This window comes from Salvelinus sp. IW2-2015, linkage group LG28 (assembly GCF_002910315.2).
Source record: "Salvelinus sp. IW2-2015 linkage group LG28, ASM291031v2, whole genome shotgun sequence".
Taxonomy (NCBI): Eukaryota; Metazoa; Chordata; class Actinopteri; order Salmoniformes; family Salmonidae; genus Salvelinus; species Salvelinus sp. IW2-2015.
The window spans coordinates 15,731,612-15,757,062 of record NC_036868.1 but is presented as its reverse complement, the minus strand read 5'-3'; the positions used below and the strand labels follow the sequence as shown (position 1 = coordinate 15,757,062).

Below are 25,451 nucleotides of genomic sequence, written 5' to 3'. Positions count from 1 at the left end.
CACCAACCCACGCACAAACACACCACACACACACCCACGCACCAAAACGACACACACGCACCCGACGCACCCAACCACACAGCACCCACCCACCACACAAGCCACACGCCAACACCGGACCGCAGCCAAACACACGACGCACACCACGCACCACTAACACCACTAACACACGCACCCACTGCACAAACAAACGCACCCACGCCACAAACACGCACCCACGCACAACACACACTGCACTGACACTATTCAAAACTTTATTTTCCATGCGCTGAATACAACAGTGTAACTTTACGTGAAATGCTATGTACAAGCCCTTAACCAACAATGCAGAGTTAATAAAAGAATATTGCAACCAATTTTTTTATCAGTAACACAATAAATAACTACTGAAATAGATGGCACTAGCCACGAGCAGCGAGACACAGAGACAGAGAGACACAGAGACAGAGAGACACAGACAGAGAACACAACAGACGAGACACAGACAGAGAGACACAGACAGAGAGACACAGAGAGACAACAGACACCAGAACACAGACATACAGACAGAGATACACAGACACAGACAGAGAGACACAGACAGACAGAGAGACACAGACAGAGAGACACAGACACACAGAGAACAGACACACAGAAACACAGACAGAGAGACACAGACACAGAGAGACAGACCGACAGACAGACAGACAGACATAGAGAGAGAGAGAGACACACAGACAGATGGGAGAGAGAGAGAGAGAGAAGAGAGAGAGAGAGAGAGAGAGAGAGAGAGAGAGAGAAGAGAGAGAGAGAGAGAGAGAGAGCAGCAGACAAAGGTCATGTCTTGAATGGCAGTAAAAAAACAAGCAGCCTGGTTCACGGGAAGTTTTACAGGTTCCTGCATTGCCTGGCTCCCTGTCTGCACTCGCTAGCATTGAGACACACACACACACACACACAACACAGCAACACACACACCCACACCACACACACACCACACACACCACACACACAACACCACACACACACACACACACACCAACACACCACACACACACACACACACACACACACACAACAACACAGCCCCTGATGACTGGGTCATGTCTGGTGGAGCTGTTAGGTGTGTGTAGTGTTGAGCGAAGATCAAGTCTGATAAAGTTGCGTAAACAGAGACCACAGTAACCTTGCTGCCAGGCTGACAGACACAGGGGAGGAGAGGTGTGTGGTCCAGGGTGTACGTGCAGGGCCAGGGGTAGCAGGACCGATGGAGCTGTCATCGGGACAGGGAATAACGTGCTTTTCCTCAGGTATGGATTGGCTGATGATGGTAGCACAACCATAGCTGTTGTAACCGCTGTCGTTAATGCAGTAGAGGTCGGCAGATGTTTTGGACACTTGCTACATATTGTTTCTATGTAAGTGTTGGTGGTTTGTAGCAGGTCGTGACATTCSTTGCTCTATGATTCAGAATGGAGATTGTCCTGTAATAGCAGGTCAATGGGCCCTGGTTGTCACATAATGAGAGTTCAGACCCTCACCCTCTGAGTTATAGATAGGACCACACAGTCATATCTGTACACCGTTGTCCACCGTCACGGCGGCAGGTAGCCTAGCGGTTAAAAGCGTTGGGTCAGTAACCGAAATGTCGCTGGTTCGAATCCCAGAGCCGGCAAGGTGGKCAAATCTGCCATTCTGCCCTTGAGCAAGGCAGTTAACCCCCAACAACTGGTCCCCGGGTGCCAATGATGATGCAGAAGTCACATTTCAGTTGAATGCGTTCCGTTTGTGGTTTACTGTATGGGGGGAGAGAGGGGCGTAGGTAATGTATTATCGGGGCGTGTAGCGTACAGCTGTATGTATTGGCTCCCTTCACCCCTCCGTGTCTGGCCCTGGACCAGACCCAACCTGCCCCAATCAGAAGCCCTCCTCCTTTTCCCTGCTGTCTCCTCTCCTCCAGGCTCCAAGCTGCAGCTGGCTGGCCTCAGGGAGAGGTGGCTTGACTCCAGGTCTGTCGACTGGGCTGTGGTCATCAGTTTTTGTGGCTGTGGTCATCAGATAGCCTATTGTATGTTCATATTTTCATTTAAACCGAGCTAAATAAAGTCTTAAGATGAAAAAATCTCAGGATATTGGATGGAATAATTGTCTGTTTACTAAACCACTCCTGCTAACAAAGATGTAACGTGAAAATACAGAGCTGTATGCAGGCACACACACACACACACACACACACACACACACACACACACACAAACACCTGTCTCTTATACACATCTAGATGTGTATAAGAGACAGCACACACACACACACACACACACACACTCATCCCTCACCTCTTCCGACAGGATCAAACACAGGGAGGTCCAGAGCTGTCAAACATTGATCATAAAGCCAGGGGTTTATACGATAGCCATAATCCCTCGCCTCGCAGAAAAAACTACCAAATCCTAGCCGGCTGAATTACATTTATTTTAGGAAAAGGCTTAATCCAAATATATCCCAACCTTGTCATTTGCTTTGATTCATGACATAAAAACCCCAGCTGTGCTGTGTGTTGTGTTCACTCTTCTTCCCCTGCTGTCTATCTGTCTGTCTCTGTGCTGCTCAGGAGAGGAGAGAAGAAACCCCTCAGTAAACATTCTGACAGGCTGGTTTTGCTGCTATTTATAGTTCCTGGTGTTAAGTCCTGACTGGGCAGGATAGTTGAGGATGGACAGATGCTATAAAATACTAAGATGCCTGGAGTCCATGAGTGAAATTTAATGAAATCTGCCATACTCTTCTGACTGGTGTTACAAATTCCATGCCTGACTGTTTTAAAAATGTTGCATTGAGAGCTCTAACAACCCAATTTGCTGTTCTACTGTATCTATGTCATTGCGTCCACTACCTATCAATGCTATTCTAGGCACTTCCTCCATCACCTGACCTGTTTCAGCTGGAGATGTGTAATAATCCCTACCAGAAAACTGTTCTGTGGGTCAGTCTCAAAATCCATTGCGGAGGAATGGACCTAATCCCACAGAAATAGTCCCTAATCCAGGAGAAATTGGCCGTAATCCTGCACTATTCGGCCAATCTGCTATGCTCTGCTCTCTGTCTTCAATGACATTTCAGAGAGGATGACCTGGCACATTGAGAGACTTCCCCTCTGCTGGCGCTTTCCAGTAACTAAGGAAACGCTCTTGACTTCCCAGAGTGCACCAGGCTACAGTCTCCCCCATGTGACACAGACTGTCAGGTCACACTGACCTTGAGAACATGCTGCGTTTGTTTCTGATGTTGTCTGTTGAATTTAGATATGCATAGTGCTCCCCTCCTTCATTTAGAAAAGGACTGTGAGTGAGTGAGGTGAGTGAGGTGAGTGAGTGAGTGAGTGAGTGAGTGAGTGAGTGAGTGAGTGAGTGAGTGAGTGAGGTGAAGTGAGGTGAGAGTGACTGAGGGCAGTGACGTGAGTGAGCGTGGAGTGAGGTGCAGTGGCAGGTGCAGTGCAGCGTTGAGTGAGTGAGTGAGGTGCAGTATGCGTGCAGGAGTGAGTGAGTGAGTGATTGCAGTGAGGTAGGGTGAGTGAGTTGAGTGAGTTAGGGAGTGTGAGGTGAGTGAGAGTGAGTGTGGTGAGAGTGGTGATGGGTGAGTGACGTGAGTGATGGTGAGTGGAGGAGTGAGTGAGTGATGGTGGAGTGAGTGAGTTAGGATTCAGGGTGACGTTAGGATGAGGTAGGTAGTAGAGTGAGTGAGGTAGACGTGGTGAGTGAGTGAGTGAGTGAGTGACGTGAGTGAGTGAAGGAGTGAGTTGAGTGAATGTTGAGTGATGGTGAGGAGTGAGTAGAGTGAGTGAGGTGAGTGAGATGGATGCGGGTAGAGTGAGTAGTGACTGGTGAGTAATGATGGTGAGGTCAATGTGGAGGATAAGTGAGTGAGGTATGGTAGGTAGGTGGTTGACGGTAGGTAAGCTGAGTGAGTGTGTTTTGGGTTGGAGATGAGATGGATGAGCAGAACCTATGTCAGAGATAAGGAGGGGGGTGGAGAGAGAAGAGGTGGGGCACCAAGGTTGGACGTGGTCTGTAATCAGGTTATTGATTGGAGGGAGGGGGATTAAGAAAGAAGGAATGGCCAGGACACATTGAGCGAACCACACAATGGTTCCACTGTTGCCCCTAGTGAGCACACATCAGATAATGCACTCTCTGTTTCATAACAGGTATAAACTGATTGAAGATATACTCCCATAGAAAACAAAACATGTACAGTGCCATTCAGCAAGTATTTAGACCCTTGACTTTTTCCACATTTCGTACAGTACAGCCTTATTCTAAAATGGATAAATTATGTTTTTTCCTCATCAATCTACACACAATACCCCATAATGACATAGCGAAAACATGGTTTTTTAGACATTTTTTGCAAAAGTATTAAAAATAAAAACAGAAATGCCATTTATTTACATAAGAATTCAGAGCCTTTGCTATGGAGCTCGAAATTGAGCTCAGGTGCATTCCTGTTTCCATTGATCATCCTTGAGATGTTCTACAACTTGATTGTAGGTGTCATGTTCTGACCTTTATTTCCTTTGTTTTTGGCTTTATTAGGATGGTCAGGGCGTGAGTTGGGCGTGGGCAGTCTATGTGTGTTATTTCTATGTGCGCGGGTTTTGTGTTCTGCCTGGTATGATTCTCAATCAGAGGCAGCTGTCTATCGTTGTCCCTGATTGAGAATCATACTTAGGCAGCCTGGGTTTCACTTTTGGTTTGTGGGTGTTTGTTTCCGTGTTAGTGTTTTTCACCACACGGTACTGTTTCGGTTTTCTGCACATCGTTTATTGTTTTTGTATTTCAGTGTTCAGTTCGGTTTTAATAAATCATCATGAGCACTTACCACGCTGCAAATTGGTCCGATCCTTGTTACACCTCTTCAGAGGAAGAAGAGGACGAGAGCCGTTACAGTAGTCCACCTGTGGTAAATTCAATTGATTGGACATGATTTGGAAAGGCACAGACCTGTCTATATAAGGTCCCACAGTTGACAGTGCATATCAGAGGTAAATCCAAGCCATGAGGTCGAAGGAATTGTCCGTAGAGCTCTGAGACAGGATTGTGTCGAGGCACAGATCTGGGGAAGGGTACCAAAAAATGTCTGCATCATTGAAGGTCCCCAAGAACACAGTGGCCTCCATCATTCTTAAATGGAAGAAGTTTGGAACCACCAAGACTCTTCCTAGAGCTGGCCGCCCGGCCAAACTGAGAAAACGGGGGAGAAGGGCCTTGGTCAGGGAGGTGATCAAGAACCCAGAGCTCCTCTGTGGAGATGGGAGAACTTTCCAGAAGGACAACCATCTCTGCACCACTCCACCAATCAGGCCTTTATGGTAGAGTGGCCAGACGGAAGCCACTCCTCAGTAAAAGGCACATGACAGCCCGCTTGGAGTTTACCAAAAGGCACCTAAAGGACTCGGACCATGAGAAACGATATTCTCTGGTCTGATGAAACCAAGATTGAACTCTGGTCTGAATGCCAAGCGTCAAGTCTGGAGGAAACCTGGCACCATCCATATGGTGAAGCATGGTGGTGGCAGCATCATGCTGTGGGGATGTTTTTCAGGGACTGGGAGACTAGTCAGGATCGAGGGAAAGATGAACAGAGCAAAGTACAGAGAAATCCTTGACGYAAACCTGCTCCAGAGCGCTCAGGACCTCAGACTGGGGTGAAGTTTTACCTTCCAACAGGACAACGACCCTAAACACACACCCAAGACAGCGCAGGTGGCTTCGGGACAAGTCTCTGTATGTCCTTGAGTGGCCCAGCCAGAGCCTGGATTTGAACCCAATCGAACATCTCTGGAGAGACCTGAAAATAACTGTAACGTAACAAAATGTGGAAAAAGTCAAGGGTTCTGAATACTTTCCGAATGCACTGTATCTGCAATTCATCCTATGAGTAAATAAACTGCTGATGAAGCGCATCACGAAATACAATCAACCACCACAATCAGAAATAATTCACACATTTACTAGTGTGGCTTTAGTTTCAATGTCATTCAATGTCATTCTGAGGGAGCGGTATGTAGCCCAGCTGCTAAAGAGTTGGACATGTAGCCGAAAGGTTGCCAGTTCAAATCCCAGTCCGGGCGTTGTAAAAGGGGGGAAATTGATCTGGCAACTGGAGGGCTGCTGGGTTCATATTCTAACCCCCCAAAAACCTACCGTTTGGCTCTTGAGCAAGGCCCGTAACCCCACACCATGCTCTCCATCCAGCTTGACCCTGTGCTCCTCTCAACTGTGTGTCTGAAGAGAGAAGATTCATTTCCGTTGTTCGCTTTAACTATGGACAATAAAGTTGTATTTTACCCCTCTTTTCCTGTCACACAGACCATCTTGCTCTGCAGCTCAAACGGTCCCCTCTGTCTAATGAGGAGCTGTTCTTTAATCCTGCCAATGTGAAAAGTGTCTTTGACCTGTGAATGGTAGAGTCAGTTTGGTTGACCTGACCAGGTTGATGCATGCTCCAATGTCTCTCTTTTCTCCTTTTAATCTGTTCTATTTCTTTTCTCCTTCTATTCATCCCCTCCTCCCTCTCCCTCTCCTCCCTGCATTGTGTGCTGCTGAGCTGAGTCCATTGACGTCAACATGAGTCTTTCATCAGCCCTCTCATTAATCAAGTCATCACTCTGCAGTCTTCTGTCTCTCTCTTTTTCACTTCCTCATCTATCTCTTTTCACTCTCTCTTATGCTCGCTTGCTTTTCTTATGCTCGCTTGCTCCTCTTCTATCCCTCTCTCCATTTGACTCATTGTTTCATTCCCTTTCTCTCTTTCCTCCAACTCCCCTTCTCTCTCTCTCTCCTGCGGTATTCAACTTAGGAGCTACATTTTAAACTGTGATTGCCCCTGAAACACACAAACACAGTTGTCACACAAACACACACAACACACAACACACACACACACACACACACACACACACACACACACACACACACACACACACACACACACACACACACACACACACACACACACACACACACACAACCACACAACACACACACACACACACCCACACCCTTTTGAGTAGTATTAGCTTTACCTGTGTGAGCGTACTGCCCGGAGCTCATGCAGAGATTGCTCAGTTGTCTGTGAGGAGAGAGTGAGAGTGAGAGAGTGAGAGCTGGTGTGAGACGCCTCACCATGTTCTAGTATTAGCATCACAAAATAAGTTCTGCAGCCGCTCCTCTCCCCCTCTGAGAGATGTAGCCTAGCTATTTCCTCCGCCAGCTCCTCTCCCCCTCTGAGAGATGTAGCCTAGCTATTTCCTCCAGCCACTCCTCTCCCCTCTGAGAGATGTAGCCTAGCTATTTCCTCCAGCCACTCCTCTCCCCCTCTGAGAGATGTAGCCTAGCTATTTCCTCCAGCGCACTCCTCTCCCCCTCTGAGAGATGTAGCCTAGCTATTTCCCAGCCCTCCTCTCCCCCTCTGAGAGATGTAGCCTAGCTATTTCCTCCAGCCACTCCTCTCCCCCTCTGAGAGATGTAGCCTAGCTATTTCCTCCAGGCCCTCCTCTCCCCCTCTGAGAGATGTAGCCTAGCTATTTCCTCCAGCCGTTCCTCTCCCCCTCTGAGAGATGTAGCCTAGCTATTTCCTCCAGCCGCTCCTCTCCCCCTCTGAGAGATGTAGCCTAGCTATTTCCTCCAGCCGCTCTCCCCCCTCTGAGAGATGTAGCCTAGCTATTTCCTCCAGCCGTTCCTCTCCCCCTCTGAGAGATGTAGCCTAGCTATTTCCTCCAGCCGCTCCTCTCCCCCTCTGAGAGATGTAGCCTAGCTATTTCCTCCAGCCGCTCCTCTCCCCCTCTGAGAGATGTAGCCTAGCTATTTCCTCCTGTGATGGCCCTAACTGCAGATGTAGCCCCTGTCTATTGTAGCATATAGGCACCACTGGCTGATCCAATTTGAGATTGACTGACTGGGAGGAAATTGGCTCCATCTGGCCACCTGCTTTTCCTTTAGATGGAGACGCTGATACGACTAGGTCCTGTGTGTCACACAGCGCGCTTTGAAGACAGCTGCAGCTTTGTTCTTGTGTCCAGGGATGGAAGCAGTAATGTAGAGTTACAGTAGATAGACATACGTCTATGGCTGTCATGCTTGGAGTGGACATGAGGCAGGACCCTAAAGGCGTCAGCATGCTTCAGTTCGGCTGGCGGCTAGCCGAAGACGGCTAGGCGAACCGAACGAGTGTGCTCGCATACTCCCTTATCCCTCCCTTAAAAGACCTTCGCTTGAAAAACTAGAAAAAAAGCGGCAATAGTACTGTTTGTCCCTGTACTGTAGCCAGTATATACTTCCTCAAAATAGTCCGAATTAATCTAAGATCAATTTTGCCGTTTTTGCAGAGGAGATCATTTTTTACAATTTTCCAACTAACTAAGATGTTTGGTGCAGTATTTCTCAATGAAAAAATTGGCTTGAAAGCGAGTCGTCTCTCATTGAATGACAACAGACTTTATTGAAGAATCCCTACAGTTGACCAATCACGGATGAAGGGGCGTATATAGAAAACATTTTGTGTGCCCGAACAGCTGGGGGGAAAAAACCTTAACGAAGTCCAAAACGAACAAACTCTTCCGAACTGTTTCAGCTGGGAAGCATGCGGACGCCTTAATAAAGGCAATTAGGGCCTCCCGGGTGGCGCAGTGGTCTAGGGCACTGCATCGCAGTGCTAGCTGCGCCACCAGAGTCTCTGGGCTCGCGCCCAGGCTCTGTCGCAGCCGGCCGCGACCGGGAGGTCCGTGGGACGACGCACAATTGGCATAGCGTCGTCCGGGTTAGGGAGGGTTTGGCCGGTAGGGATATCCTTGTCTCATCGCGCTCCAGCGACTCCTGTGGCGGGCCGGGCGCAGTGCGCGCTAAGGCTGGCTTCCGGGTTGGAGGCGCGCTGTGTTAAGAAGCAGTGCGGCTTGGTTGGGTTGTGCTTCGGAGGACGCATGGCTTTCGACCTTTGTCTCTCCCGAGCCCGTACGGGAGTTGTAGCGATGAGACAAGATAGTAATTACTAGCGATTGGATACCACGAAAATTGGGGAGAAAATGGGATAAAATTTAAATTAAAAAAAAAAATAATAATAAAATAAAGGCAATTAGTCCCAGTGTTTTCAGTGTCTCCACTTTACATGGGCAGACTGGCAGTACAGTAAGTGCACCAATGCCTCTTATGGAATAAAGCTTGTAGCATCTATACTCCTTTGCATTCGTGTTGGACAACATTGATTCTTTCTTTCTTCCGATTTCCCCCTCTTCTATTTGCTAGCATCCAATAATTTTCCATTTGACTCCTTCTCTTTCCTTCTCCATCAATATCTCACCTTTTGTTTTACCCCCATTTTTCTCTCAGGCTCTCTTCCCCCAGCAACTGTAGTGTAGATTTAGTCACACCTTCATTTGTTCACCTTATATGAACCTCACCTCATCATGTTGTCATCTCAACCACAGCTCTCTCTCTCTTTCTGCTCTCTCTCCATATCTAGCTCCCTTCTCTCCCTCTCTCCCCCTTTTCTTTTTCTCTCTATCAATCTCTAGCTCCCTCTACTCTCTTTCTCTCTCATCCCGCTCTCTCTATTTTCTTTCTCTCCCTCCCTTCATCTCCTCTCTTCTCCCCCTCTTTCCTCTCTGTGCTGACTGCTGACTGTGATGGCAGCATAGCGGTGTGACTGGGTCAGAATTCTCAGTGAGGTAGTGCTGCAGTGGAGGCAGCAGTCTGAGATTAGGGACATTTCCATAACAAACCCCTCACAGATTGGTTCTGGGCCTCCTCACATCGGGTCCTGGCAGCACTACAGTATTTTTGGAGCAGATTTACGTTTACTGGGATGAATATTGTCCTGGAGGCAGAGCTGAGAGATTTCATCTAGATGGGCCAGTGGCAATTTGATTATATCGTCAAAATTCATGAAAACAAAAATTAGCTTTTTGTAACTTAATTTAAGTTTAGGGTTAGACATAAGGTTAGCAGTGAGGTTAGGGTTAGGTTTAAAATGTTATGACTTGTGTGAGTGACTATGCCAACTAGTGAATACCCTGCAGAGCTACCTCCAGGTCATGAGTCAACCCAATAAATGCCAACCTGCATTCTCTTCAGGCATAGCCAGGCCAGCATCAGTCAGTACCAGAGGCCCCGGGGCATAAGGGCTGAGGGCCAGACCCAGATGCAGACACGGGAGGCAGATGGTTTGAGTATTTGATATTTATTAGTTCCAAAAAGGGTAGGCAAGAGAATGGTCGTGGACAGGCAGAAGGTCAAAACCAGATCAGAGTCCAGGAGGTACAGAGTGGCAGGCAGGCTCGAGGTCAGGGCAGGAAGACTGGTCAGGCAGGTGGGTACGGAGTCAAGAAAACAGGCAAGAGTCAAAACCGGGAGGACTAGCAAAAGAGAGAATAGCAAAGCAGGAGCACGGGAAAAACATGCTGGTTGACTTGAAACAGACAAGATGAACTGGCACAGAGAGACAGGAAACACAGGGATAAATACACTGTGGAAAATAAGTGACACCTGGAGGGGATGGAGACAATAACGAGGACAGGTGAAACAGATCAGGGCGTGACACTGGTGTATCAGGCTGCGTTTTAATGAAGAATACGTCCCTGTGTTTTTTGTTGACTGTCTGTGAGAAGATAGGACGGCTCTCTCTGTCATTCACCACAACACCTCCTCATTGTTTTAGAGGAAAAAGGGGGAGGCTTGCAAGCCGAAGAACACCATCCCAACCGTGAAGCACAGGGGTGGTAGCATCATGTTGTGGGGGTGTTTTGCTGCAGGAGGGACTGGTGCTCTTCACAAAATAGATGGCATTATGAGGTAGGAAAATATGTACATATATTGAAGCAACATCTCAKGACATCAGTCAGGAAGTTAAAGCTTGGTCGTAAATGGGTCTTCCAAATGGACAATGACCCCAACCATACTTCCAAAGTTGTGTCAAAATGGCTTAAGGACAACAAAGTCAAGGTATTGGAGTGGCCATAACAAAGCCCTGATCTCAAGCCTATAGAAAATTTGTGGGCAGAACTGAAAAAGCGTTTGCGAGCAAGGAGGCCTWCAAACCTGACTCGGTTACACCTGCTCTGTCAGAAAGAATGGGCCAAAATTCACCCAACTTATTGTGGGGAGCTTGTGGAAGGCTACCCGAAACGTTGGACCCAAGTTAAACAATTTAAAGGCAATGCTACCAAATACTAATTGAGTGTATGTAGACTTCTGACCAACTGGGAATGTGATGAAAGAAATAAAAGCAGAAAGAAATCATTCTCTCTACTATTATTCTGACATTTCACATTCTTAAAATAAAGTGGCGATCCTAACTGACTTAAGACAGAGAATTTTCACWAGGATTAAATGTCAGGAATTGTGAAAAACTGAGTTTAAATGTATTTGGTTAAGGTGTATGTAAACRCCCGACTTCAACTGTGTGTGAGAATGCTGTTCARTGACTACAGCTCCGCATTCAACACCATAGTGCCTACAAAGCTCATCACTAAGCGACGGACCCTGGGTCTAAACACCTCCTTCTGCAACTGGATCCTGGACTTCCTGACAGGCCACCCTCAGGTGGTAAAGGTAGGTAACAACATGTCTGCCACTGTCACGCCCTGGCCATAGAGAGGCTTTTATTCTCTATTTTGGTTAGGCCAGGGTGTGACTAGGGTGGGCATTCTAGTTTCTTTATTTCTATGTTTTCTCTTTCTATGTTTTGGCCGGGTATGGTTCTCAATCAGGTACAGCTGTCTATCGTTGTCTCTGATTGGGAATCATACTTAGGTAGCCTGTTTTGCCACCTTAGTTGTGGGTAGTTGTCTGTGTTAGTGGCCTGTATAGCCCTAGTCAGCTTCACGTTCGTTTTTTGGTTGTTTCTTGTTTTTGTTGGCGACATTCATAATAAAAAGAAATGTACGCTCACCACGCTGCACCTTGGTCCGGTCATTTCCCTGACGACGTTCGTGACAGCCACGCTGATCCTCAACACTGGGGCCCTTTCAGGGGTGCGTGCTTAGTACCCTACTGTACTCCCTGTTCATTCACCCATGACTGCATGGCCAAGCACGACTCCAACACCATCATTAAGTTTGCTGACGACACAACAGTGGTAGGCCTGATCACCGACAACGATGAGACAGCCTATAGGGAGGATGTCAGAGACCTGGCAGTGTGGTGCCAGGACAACAACCTTTCCCTCAACGTGAGCAYGACAAAGGAGATGATCGTGGACTACAGGAAAAGGCTGGCCGAACAGGCCCCCATTAACATCGACAGGGCTGTAGTGGAGCAGGTCGAGAGTTTCACTTTCCATGGTGTTCACATCACCAACAAACTATCATGGGCCAAACACACCAAGACAGTCATGATGAAGGCACAACAACACCTTTTCCCCCTAAGGAGACTGAAAAGATTTGGCATGGGTCCCCACATCCTCAAAGTTATACAGCTGCACCATGAAGAGCATCCTGACTGGTTGCATCATCGCCTGGTATGGCAACTGCTCGGCATCGGACCATAAGGTGCTACAGAGGGTAGTGCGTACGGCCGAGTACATCACCGGGGCCAAGCTTCCTGCCATCCAGGACCTATATACTAGGCGGTGTCAGAGGAAGACTCCCAAAAAATGTCAAAGACTCCAGTCACCCCTAGTCATAGACTGTTGTCTCTGCTACCGCACGGCAAGCGGTACTGGAGCCCAAGTCTAGGTTCAAAAGGCTCCTGAACAGCTTCTACCCACAAGCCATAAGCCATAAGACAACAATTAATCAAATGGCCACCCGGACTATTTACATTGGTTGTGTGTTTCAATGAGTTCTAAGCTGTTCTGTATGCACTTGTGTACTTGAAAATGTAATTTGTCTGTGTGGTTGCGTGCAGTGCATGCACATGTAATGTACATCTGTACACTGTTTATAATGTCAAAGTTGAAACACTCATCTTGAGCTTAGAAACAGCTCTGTCTGTCTGTGTTGTCCAGAGACTCCTTTGACAACAGGCAGTTCCCAGCAGAGTCTGGGTACAAAGGTCTCTCTCTGGGCTGCTGTTCCACTGAACACTAGATTTTCCATTTCCCCATTAAGGTTATGTCTGTCAATAACTGGTTAGAAGACTGGGTGGGCCTTCTATTGTGACTCTTCTTTATCTAATCAAGGGTTTCCCACAGGCAGGCAGGCCGTTGTGGCCGGAGTGATGATGGCTTTATGTGGCCAAAGATAAGCAGCTAAATGGATTGACTGGGCTTTGTTTACAATAGAAAACCGTGGCGAGTGGGAGGCTTTATTGGTTTAAACTGATTGTTTGGTTTCAACTTACCTTATATACAGTTGAGTCCTGATAAGTACACATCGGATAAGTGAACATACATCAGTTTAAGTGCAGTTCTGTTGATCAATCCCATTTCACTTGCTTCAGATATCAGGAGTGGACTGTATTRGATTGACTCTGCTGTTACTGTCTCTCTCATCTAACTCTGGTCACATTTCTACTCTATTGCCATGTGGACAAGTGGCTGTTAAACTGCTTCGCTTATGCAGACAGTCTGTCTTTGTGTGTGTTTTATCAAGGACCTTGTAGTGGTGTGTGAAATCAGCCCCAGCCTCTGTCGACGTGGTCTGGCTGTGTTGAAGCCCTTACACTCTTTTATTTTCAGCTCAACGACACAAACGGGTCGTTGTGAGTCAGGTGGGTTTATGAAATGGTGTTTAAAGCTACCCCCTGGTCGCCCCCCCACTGGTTTGTGACAGGATGAGATGGGTTGTTTATCGACACCAAGGAAAACCGTGTGTGTGTGTGTGTGTGTGGGTGTGTGTGTGTGTGTGTGTGGGTGCGTGCGTGCGTGCGTGCGTGCGTGCGTGCGTGCGTGCGTGCGTGCGTGCGTGCGTGCGTGCGTGCGTGTGTGCGTGCGTGACAGAGGCTGATTTTCCATTAAGGAAAAAATATAAAATATTACATTGGCACTGCAGGATCGTTCCGTCAATACACCCGAATGGACAGTGGGGAGAGAGGGAGAGACAGGGCAAAAGAGAGAGTAAGAGATAGAGAAAGGAAATGAGGAGAGATGGAGTGGAGAGAGGCAAACACATGCTACCCTCTATGCAGTGTACCTGGTTGGCATTAGTGTGAGTGTATGACTTAACACAGTCATGCAATACCGCCATATAATAACCTGTCCCTTGCCTCAGCATGGCTGATGTTCTGTGCATCGCATGTATTCACATACAGATGAGTACTATCCCGGTCTATGTGTATTCCATGGAGATAATGTGTTAGCTGTATTCCATGGAGGTAATGTGTTAGCTGTATTCCATGGAGGTAATGTGTTAGCTGTATTCCATGGAGNTGTTAGCTGTATTCCATGGAGATAATGTGTTAGCTGTATTCCATGGAGGTAATGTGTTAGCTGTATTCCATGGAGGTAATGTGTTAGCTGTATTCTATGGCAACTCTGTTGTTTACCATGGACAAATAGCCGTGTTTCACCACCGGGTAGCTCAAATTCTAAGACGAGGAGGAGGAGGCAGACTGGTTAATCATCATCATTTTATCCTTTGATATATCACAAGTAGTGTTTACTACAGTAGAATAAGCAATGAGGATGCGGAAATGAATTCTAATATGATTATTATATGAATATGAGTGGTTATACTAGTATTTTAACAATCTTTTTAGAATATTAAATTAATTGGTATATGTTTCATTAGCCTCACCAACATTGCCTGATCTCGCAAGCTTACATGATTGTTGCTGCACGTCAGTGGCGGTCGGTGCTGTTTAAGATGAGGGAGGATGATCATTTTTTTAATGAACATGGCCTTATTTCTATTACAGCATATTGGATGACTGTCATTCATATTCCATTCACCCAGCTCAATGTAACAGCGATAGGTTTAGGCTAATACATGATACTCACATTTTCCCTGTACCCATCATGAGGTTGCTACAACCTAGCCTGTGAATGAAAGTTTACAACGTAGGTGCACAGGTCGAGAGAATTTTGAATAATCCCGGTGACAGACAGTGACACATTCAATACCGCCTTGCCACTCTTGCCTGCATTTCGCTGTACTAGGGTGTAATCATTAGTCCAACAGTTGCAAACAAGCATTTCTATTGGACAATATCAGGTATGTTTATCCCCATTTCTTTCCYTTTGCTTCAATTTAATTAAACATTTTTCAACAGAATCGGCGCAATGAATACACCCATGGTCATACGCAAACACAGTTCACTTACATAGCAGCCACATAAAAACAACTCGTTGTGTATATATAGTTCCTTCAAGCATCTATCTATATACTCTCCTCATCTCACCTTTTCCATCACTTGTGGACTTCAGTGCACAACACATCAGCTGTCTGTGACCAGGCGAAAACACTTTTCCAAGCCAAACCTTCATATCATGACCGCTAACCGCTACACGTTGTCACGTCATAGTCAACCAGAACTACTAGAACTAACACATTAGTAAATCTGCTACAATCATGCAGTACAGTGTACAGTCAGAAAGCAGTTTAGCAGGCCCCAGTGGCAATAAATTAATAAAACCAAAAGCTTACCTTGACTTGGAAGGGTTCCAGTGTTGGATAGCCATAGCCAGCTAGCTAACATAGCATCCCTCTCTGTTTGAGCTGGGTGTTTGAGTAGACTAAACTTGCTCTCTCTCTCTCTCTCTCTCTTCTCCTTACTCTTGGAATAATTTGTTAAAAACAGATCAACTATTGTCTTTCTCTCTCTTTGAGTCAACTACTCAACTACTACAAGAGGAATACCTATGTGAGAATGCTGTTCATCGACTACAGCTCAGCATTTAACACCATAGTACCCTCCAAACTCGTCATCAAGCTCGAGACCCTGGGTCTCGACCCCGCCCTGTGCAACTGGGTCCTGGACTTCCTGACGGGCCGCCCCAGGTGGTGAGGGTAGGTAACAACATCTCCACCCCGCTGATCCTCAACACTGGGGCCCCACAAGGGTGCGTTTCGAGCCCTCTCCTGTACTCCCTGTTCACCCACGACTGCGTGGCCATGCACGCCTCCAACTCAATCATCAAGTTTGCGGATGACACTACAGTGGTAGGCTTGATTACCAACAACGACGAGACGCGCCTACAGGGAGGAGGTGAGGGCCCTCGGAGTGTGGTGTCAGGAAAATAACCTCACACTCAACGTCAACAAACAAAGGAGATGATTGTGGACTTCAGGAAACAGCAGAGGGAGCACCCCCTATCCACATCGACGGTCAGTAGTGGAGAAGGTGGAAGTTTAAGTTCCTCGGTGTACACATCACGGACAAACTGAATTGGTCCACCCACACAGACAGCGTTGTGAAGAAGGCGCAGCAGCCACTTTAATAATGGGAATTGATGGAAATTATGTAAAAATGTACCACTAGCCACTTTAAACAATGCCACTTAATATAATGTTTACATACCCTACATACTCATCTCATATGTATATGTATATACTGTACTCTATATCATCTACTGCATCTTGCCACTTTATGTAATATATGTATCACTAGCCACTTTAAACTATGCCACTTTATGTTTACATACCCTACATTACTCATCTCATATGTATATACTGTACTCTATACCATCTACTGCATCTTGCCTATGCCGTTCTGTACCATCACTCATTCATATACTTTATGTACATATTCTTTATCCTTTACACTTGTGTGTATAAGGTAGTAGTTGTGGAATTGTAGGTTAGATTACTGTTGGTTATTACTGCATTGTCGGAACTAGAAGCACAAGCATTTTGCTACACTCGCATTAACATCTGCTAACCATGTGTATGTGACAAATAAAATTTGCTTTATTTATTTTATTTTTATTTATTATTTGAATCCTTCCCTAGAGCCAATGTGTCTGAGCGTGTCTCTTGATTTTAGGGAGCATGGTGTGGAATGCAAATCAACGTTTGATATTGTGTGTGTGTGTGCTGGGGGCAGTGATGTCATAACTGGAAGAGGGAGCGAGGGGAGGGGCGGGGGGGCTAGTGGTCTGATTCCTCTCGGAGTCTCGACTTCTCCAGTCAGCCAYCTCTGACTAACAACCAGCCTGCCTCACAGCTAGAGATTACTACAGAGTGTGCTCTTCAGAGCACAATACAACACACACATTCTCCCCCTTACACACACACACACCGGCGTGAACACACACACAGAAACACACAGCCAGGTGCTCCGGACCGAGACCTAGATTCTAGCAGTTATTTGTCTGTTTGAGCGGTACAGAGAGGAGCAAAGTGGAAATGCCTTCCCGAAACCTGGACTGTGATATCTTTGTCCTCATCGCCTGTGTGGTGGACGTTGAGGTGTTCACCAGTCAGGAGGTCAAGGTAGGACAAGATACACATACACACTCCTAGAAGGCAGCACAGAACACACTTCACACACACTTTAGAAGACAGGACTAGAATATGTGTTCTGTGGGTCTGTCTATGCTGCTCAAACAACTCTACACAACTGCATGCATTTTTTGCTTTCAGTCTGCAATTACTGTAAGACTATTCTGAGGTRGTGTCTGACAGTGTTGTACAGAACCGTTGTTTTGTCCCATCATCAGCCGACTAGAAGCGACACCATGTCAATGTAAACACTGTCTCGGCTGTGAGTCTAGCTGGACCAGATGAGCTGATGGATAAAAGGCTGTGTTCTGTTTGATGTGGGATTAGAGAGACATTAGGTTAGCTAGTCACCTGTCAGTCACTCCAGTCCATTTTATTTATTTATTTAACCTTTATTTAACTAGGCAAGTCAGTTAAAACTTCTCTAGGGTATGTGGGACGGTAGCGTCCCATCTCTTCAACAGCCAGTGAAACTGCAGGGCGCCAAATTCAAAACAACAGAAATCCCATAATTAAAATTCCTCAAACATACATGTATTTTACACCATTTTAAAGATACACTTGTTGTAAATCCAGCCACAATGTCCGATTTCAAAAAGGCTTTTGAAACCAAACGATTATGTTAGGTGAGTGTCTATTCACAGAATAACACAGATTTTTCCAGCCAAAGAGAGGATTCACAAAAAGCAGAAATATAGATAAAATGAATCACTAACCTTTGATGATCTTCATCAGATGACACTCATAGGACTTCATGTTACACAATACATGTATGTTTTGTTCGGTAAAGTTCATATTTATATCCAAAAATCTGAGAGTTTACATTGGCGCGTTACGTTCAGAAGTTCCAAAATATCCAGTGATTTTGCAGAGAGCCACATCATATTACAGAAATACTCATTATAAATGTTGATGAAAATACAAGTGTTATGCATGGAATTTTAGATGCACTTCTCCTTAATGCAACCGCTGTGTCAGATTTTTAAAAAGCTTTACGGAAAAAGCAAACCATTCAATAATCTGAGGTCGGCGCTCAGAGCCCAATCAAGACAAAAATATATCCGGCATATTGTGCAGTCAACAGAAGTCAGAAATAACATTATAAACATTCACTTACCTTTGATGATCTTCATCAGAATGCACTCCCAGGAATCCCAGTTCCACAATAAATGATTGTTTTGTTCGATAATGTTCATCATTTATGTCCAAATTCCTCCTTGTTGTTCTAGCCTTCAGTACACTTTCCAAACTCACGACGCGCGGGCAAGTCCAGCGGAAAGTACGGACGAAAAGTTAAAAAAGTTATATTACAGTCRGTAAAAACATGACAAACGATGTATTGAATCAATCTTTAGGATGTTTTTAACATAATTCTTCAATAATGTTCCAACCGGAGAATAGCTTTGTTTTCAGAAGTGTGATGGAACAGAGCTCGCTCTCACATGAACGCGCATGGTAGACCTTACTCAATCCCCTCTCATTCGGCCCCACTTCACAGTAGAAGCACCAGACAAGGTTCTAAAGACTGTTGACATCTAGTGGAAGCCTTAGGAAGTGCAACATTACCAATATCCCACTGTATCTTCAATAGGAGCTGAGTTGAAAATCGACCAACTTCAGATTTCCCACTTCCTGGTTTGATGTTTTCTCAGGTTTTTGCCTGCCATATGAGTTCTGTTATACTCACAGACATCATTCAAACAGTTTTAGATACTTCAGAGTGTTTTCTATCCAAATATGCATATGCTAGCTTTTATGGCTGAGTAGCAGGCCATTTACTCTGGGCACGCTTCTCATCCGGACGTGAAAATACAGCCCCCTACCCCAAAGAAGTTAAGAACAAATTCTTATTTACAATGATGGCCTAGGAACTGCTTTGTTCAGGGGCAGAACGACAGATTTTTACCTTGTCAGCTCGGGGATTTGATCTAGCAACCTTTCAGTTACTAGTCCAACGCTCTAACCACTAGGCTACCTGCTGCCAATGCACATGCCTAGTGTAGTTGACAAGGTGTACAGGTTAGTACAGGTTAGCTGCCCAGCTAACCTGTACTGTCTGTTTCTGATTGTATTACTGTCTGTACATGCACAACAAACCTTTGATGTATTGATTTTAACACTGAGGTATTATTTGAATGCACTGTATGCAGTTGGTGTTAATTTTTTGTCAGAGCCTTTTTACCATTACTTTGATTTGTGTTGGAACAAGTTTCATTTTTAGGGTGAAGTGTGTTGAATTGCACAGCAAGATGCTGCAGCTTTCTTCTACTTTTGGCACTCTCAAATGTTCATAATTTACTTGCGTAAGACACCCACACACCCACACACACTCATGCACACACTACTGTGCATCCATTGATCCCAAAATAGTCAGTGATTAGGAAAGGAGGCAGTGTCTGAGTGATCATTACTCCTCCAATCACATTGGACCCACATGTTTTGTTTAATGAATCACTGTCTGCTGCTCGGCTTCTCTGGTCTGGCTGCTTTCCCAACCACCATCTTCAACTGGGTTAATCATCTAAAATATAGAAGATACTGAAATCTAGACTATCCTCTGATAGAAGATGAGGCAGAGAGACTGAAGAGATGAGGTTATGATTGGAGTGATGTGAAGGTGGTTGACGCTAGGGGGTAATGAGTAGCTAATGTTCAGACTTGGTGATTGGTCGGACAGACGGACAGAGACCGACAGACAGTCTGCTCCCGATGTTGTGGATATATCCACTACCATTCAAAAGTTTGGGGTCACTTAGAAATGTCCTTGTTTTTGAAAGGAAAGCACATTTTTTGTCCATTAAAATAGCATCAAATTGATCAGAAATACAGTGTAGACATTGTTAATGTTGTAAATGACTATTGTAGCTGGAAATGGCAGATTATTTAAAATGGAATATCTACATAGGCATACAGAGGCCCATTATCAGCAACCATCACTCCTGTGTTCTAATGGCACATTGTGTTAGCTAATCTAAGTTTATCATTTTAAAAGGCTAATTGATCATTAGAAAACCCTTTTGCAATTATGTTAGCACAGCTGGAAACTGTTGTGCTCATTAAAGAAGCAATACAACTGGCCTTGTTTAGACTAGTTGAGTATCTGGAGCATCAGCATTTGTGGGTTCGATTTCCAGGCTCCAAATGGCCAGAAACAAATAACTTTCTTCTGAAACTCATCGGTCTATTCTTGTTCTGAGAAATGAAGGCTATTCCATGCGAGAAATTGCCAAGAAACTGAAGATCTGGTACAACGCTGTGTACTACTCCCTTCACAGAACAGCGCAAACTGGCTCTAACCAGAATAGAAAGAGGAGTGGGAGGCCCCGGTGCACAACTGAACAAGAGGATAAGTACATTCGAGTGTCTAGTTTGAGAAACAGACGCCTCACAAGTCCTCAACTGGCAGCTTTATTAAATAGTACCCGCAAAACACCAGTCTCAACGTCAACAGTGAAGAGACGACTCCGGGACTCACCTTCCTCTGTCCAGTGTCTGTGTTCTTTTGCCCATCTTAATCTTTTCTTTTTATTGGCCAGTCTGAGATATGCCTTTTTCTTTGCAACTCTGCCTAGAAGGCCAGCATCCTGGAGTCCCAGGTACTATTTAATGAAGCTGCCAGTTGAGGACTTGTGAGGCGTCTGTTTCTCAAACTCAGTTGTGCTCAGTTGTGCACCGGGGCCTCCCACTCTTCTATTCTGGTTAGAGCCAGTTTGCGCTGTTCTGTGAAGGGAGTAGTACACAGCGTTGTACGAGTCTCTATATACAACTATTACTATGATCCCAAGAAGTCCATTCATCATCATTCCTATTCAGCCAGTGTATGAAGAATCACTTTGATTTCAAGCATTCACATCTGTCTAGCTCTTTTTGAATATACTGTAGTTTTGTTCTTTCTGATCTTCCACAATGATAGATAAAGGAACTGTGATGCCAGCATTTGTTCATATTGCATCTCTTTAGTGTCCCATTGTGTGAATTCTACACTCTATAACTGGATTCTCTGTTTAGTTGGGTGTTTAAAAGGTAAGGAGAAAGAGAACCGAGAAAGAGGGTCTCAATTAGAGAAGTTAGGAATGTTACTATGAACAGTCTTAACCTGGCACAGACATTATGTAACGTCCTGACCAGAGTTCTTATGTGTTGTGCTTGTTTTAGTGTTGGTCAGGACGTGAGCTGGGTGGGCATTCTATGTTGTGTGTCTAGTTTGTCTGTTTCTGTGTTCAGCCTAATATGGTTCCCAATCAGAGGCAGCTGTCAATCGTTGTCCCTGATTGAGAATCATATATAGGTGGCTTGTTTTGTGTTGGGATTTTGTGGGTGGTTGTTTCCTGTGTCAGTGTTTGTGCCACACGGGACTGTGACGGTTAGTTTGTTTGTTATTTTGTATAGTGTCTTGTTTTCGTGTTATTAAATCATGGAAACTTACCACGCTGCACATTGYTCCTCCGATCCTTCTCGCCTCTCCTCGTCCGAGGAAGAGCTAGACTATCGTTACACATTAGATATTCTATCTCGTTGTACTGAGCAGTGGTTAGATAAAACCTCCATTTCCATAAAGCCTGACCAATCACAATGTTCTGTAATAATGTGTGGTGATTTAATGAATGAGAATTCATTAACCTTTGAGAAATCTATCCATGCCAGCTCTAATGGGCGACTTGTTCAATTTCTCCTCTAAGATGGAAAATCACATTGCAGTAAAATGACTGGATGGATGGATAGGGGATGTTATCAACAATCCTTCCTCCCCCACAAGCTTACTATGTGAAATTTCCTGCCCTGGTTAAAACATGGCCATTCCTTACACGAGCTTACACAACGCAGGAGCTATTTTTGGCTGTAGGTCAAGGTTCAACATGAAAAAGAGCAATCTGAGAGTCTAGAGTCTGGATGTGTTTAAGATGAATTATAGTTTCTTCCCCTAAAAGGAAGGGAGAACAGAAAAACCCTGTATTCTGGCCTCTGTTTCTTTAGTCTCTGGCTGATTCATCTCCTAGTCTGTCTGTATGTGATTAAAGCCAAAGCCTGTGTTGTTAAWGTTGACATTCATCTGTGAATGAGTCTAAAGGTGAGTCTGGTTTCATGTTGAGTTGTTCTCCTCTCCTCTGCTGCCCCTGTTATGAAGGGATTGATGAGGTTAATGCCAGTAAGTGAACAGTAAACATGCCTGTTTGGCTCTGGCAGCTTACCACTGTAATTACTTAAATATCCACACGCATACCGCATCGCCTTCAAAGGCGGCTGTGGAAAAAACACAACACCTTGGATCACTTTTGTTCCTTCCTCTAACACAGCCCCATTTAATTTGTAATGTTATTCCAGTGGAGAGCTGTTGTTTTCCTATTGGATAGAGTGCTTCTCATACTGATGAGGAGCGGTCTGTCCTGTCATCCTTAGTGCTACTGGTTTGCTGTAGATATATCTGTGTGTTGCTCAAGGAGAGGTGTCAACAGAAATGTTCAGTTGAGTGGCACTTCCCTCTGTCACTTAGCCCAGGGATATTCAACCGGAGTTCCGTGGGGGTACGCAAAAAAAATCTAATAAAAATACAAAATATATAAAAAACAATAGCTTTTATTTTTAATCGTTGTTTTTATGAATATCACTAGCAACAACAGAATAAACACACACATTTATTACATACCTGCAGTAAAAAAGAGGAGAATATACTGTATCTTTCCAATGATGTCAACTTCTCAACTCCTAATGTTGAGCAAATTACAVTCATTGGAGCCAATTACACTCACTAGAGTATCTGACATAGGCTTTGAAAAAGCAGCCGTGAATAGGCTACCAGTGCAGTAAGTGATGCTGGCTGTTGGTAAGCTTTCTTGACTTGCACATTCATTTTTGCCAACACATGGCTAACCTTTGTTTTAACCAACTAAACCGATGCTCTTAGCGAAAATGTTTTTGGAGTTACCGTTCTAGCTAATAGGCTGTTAGTTTCCATTTCCTCTTCCAATTATAATGTGGGGAGGTCAAAATAAGGAAAACCGATCTACCAAATCTATTCATTTTATGATATACCTGATGATATCATTCACCTGATCACAAGTTCATTTATTTTTTTCGCTAATGTATGATGTGGTCCCTGGGTCTCCGGTTCGTCTTGGCAAGAAAAGGTTGAAGACCCCTGACTTAGCCTATTTATAGCCTATTTATAGATGCCTTGTTATCATTGGTGGGGGTGGGCTTCACTATAGCAATACAGTGGTGTTGGTGTGTCCTCTGAACGTAACACTCAGTGGTAATGTCATGCTTTACTGGGCTTTACTCGTAGACGTCAGAGAGAGTTGGATGTTTAGAAACCAGGGCTGCTGCTTGGCCTATCCCCAGGCTTCCTACACAACACATTATTTTTCTCTCTCCCATTGACTGTCCGTGATAGCTGTAGCACCACCGAACCACCATCCCCTCTCCTTTCACCCTCTCGTTTGCTTTTACGCTCATCCGGAGCCCTTTGCTTCATTAGGATATTTATTTCCATAATTGGAGCACATAAACTGTGGAACGCAGTTTAATAGATTTGAGAATGGGCCTCTCCATCTTGACATTTAGTTTTAACAGCATGACTACTACAAACACCAGATGGCAGTTATGAGGATGTTCACTGTTCACCTTTATAGCTCTCTAATATCTAAGGGCACTTAGATCCATCAGACGCCCGCACGAACAGGCTGGACTGTGCTACCCCTGCTCGCGTGTGTGTGTGCGTGCTCATGTACAAATAGGTCTTTGTTTGTGAGCCTGAGAATTGTCATGGCCCTGTTGCTAGTTGATGTTTAAAAGCTCTGATTGCTACTTCATGGGAAGTGACATTTCTCAGGCTGTATATGTTGGATCTTTTATTTATTTAACCAGGAAAAGACCTGGAAAAGACCCTTGAGGTTAGAAACCTCTTGTTTCCAGTAAGCATAGTAAACTTGATAGCCTCTACATGATGGATGTGTTCTATTGGCGTAGCAGTAGGACGTGTGTGTTTGTCATTGTCTTATCCCGTGTCTTATCCCGTGTAAATAGCCGGTCTTTTTCGAATATATCTTAAACTCACTTTCTATCCACGAACTAAATATACTTTCCTGCAACCCGCCTCACCCAATGTGGTACGGATCTGCTATTTTTATTCCTTATAACTGGAACTTCCATCAGGGGCTTTCCAGCTAACTAGCTACTAGTCTTTGTTAGCCACGGCTAGCGGTCTTCACCTTTTTCTCGGTCACCAGCCAGCCTTAGCTCGGACAACACCTGCCAGTCTGCACAGCGCAATATCAACCTAGAGCATATCGGACTGCTTCTCTATACCACATCACCGGACTCCTGCCGCTCTGGATCATTAGACCGGCTCATCGCAGCTAGCTAGCAGTAAACGAGTGGCTACTGTTAGCTAACGCCTCTGTCCCGATGCAAGCACCAGCTAGCCTTGAGCTAGCCTCGAGCTAGGCCCATATACCAGCGAATTCTAGGGCTACAATACCTCCTTTGCCAATTGGCCTGAACCCTTTATTGTCGACACGGAGCCAGGTCCTGTATGTACCTAACTGACCCGCTCTGCCCATTTATCGCCATTTACTCGTTGTTGTCTTAGCTCTCCAGATCAACACCTGTGATTGCTTTATGCCTCTCTCTAATGTCAATATGCCTTGTCTACTGCTGTCTTGGCTAGTTCTTATTGTTTCATTTTACTGTAGAGCCCTCAGTCCCGCTCAAAATGCCTTAGATAGCTCTTTTGTCAGACCCCACACACATGCGGAGACCTCACCTGGCTCAACTGGTGCCTCCAGAGACTAAACCTCTCTCATCGTCACTCAACGCCTAGGTTTACCTCCATTGTACTCACATCCTACCATACCCTTGTCTGTACATTATGCCCTGAATCTATTCTACCACGCCCAGAAATCTGCTCCTTTTATTCTCTGTCCCCAACGCACTAGACGACCAGTTCTTATAGCCTTTAGCCGTACCCTTATCCTACTCCTCCTCTGTTCCTCTGGTGATGTAGAAGTTAACCCAGGCCCTGTAGCCCCGAGTTCCACTCCTATTACCCAGGCGCTATCATTTGTTGACTTATATAACCGAAAAAGCCTTGCTTTCATGC

At 45.2% G+C, this 25,451-nt stretch overlaps 1 protein-coding gene across 2 annotated transcripts in view; it reads left to right on the top strand.

Moving 5' to 3' along the window:
- Positions 1–25,451, top strand: part of LOC111954102 (calcipressin-2-like) — a 125,701-nt gene that overhangs the window by 38,727 nt on the left and 61,523 nt on the right. The window contains exon 1 of one of the 2 annotated variants that reach the window (XM_070435749.1): positions 17,039–17,344. The exons of the other annotated variant lie outside the window; for it this stretch is intronic. Coding sequence (XP_070291850.1) covers positions 17,258–17,344 — 87 coding nt within the window. The 5' untranslated portion in view covers positions 17,039–17,257. Of the gene's footprint in view, positions 1–17,038; positions 17,345–25,451 lie in introns of those variants that run through there. 2 annotated transcript variants of the gene reach the window in all.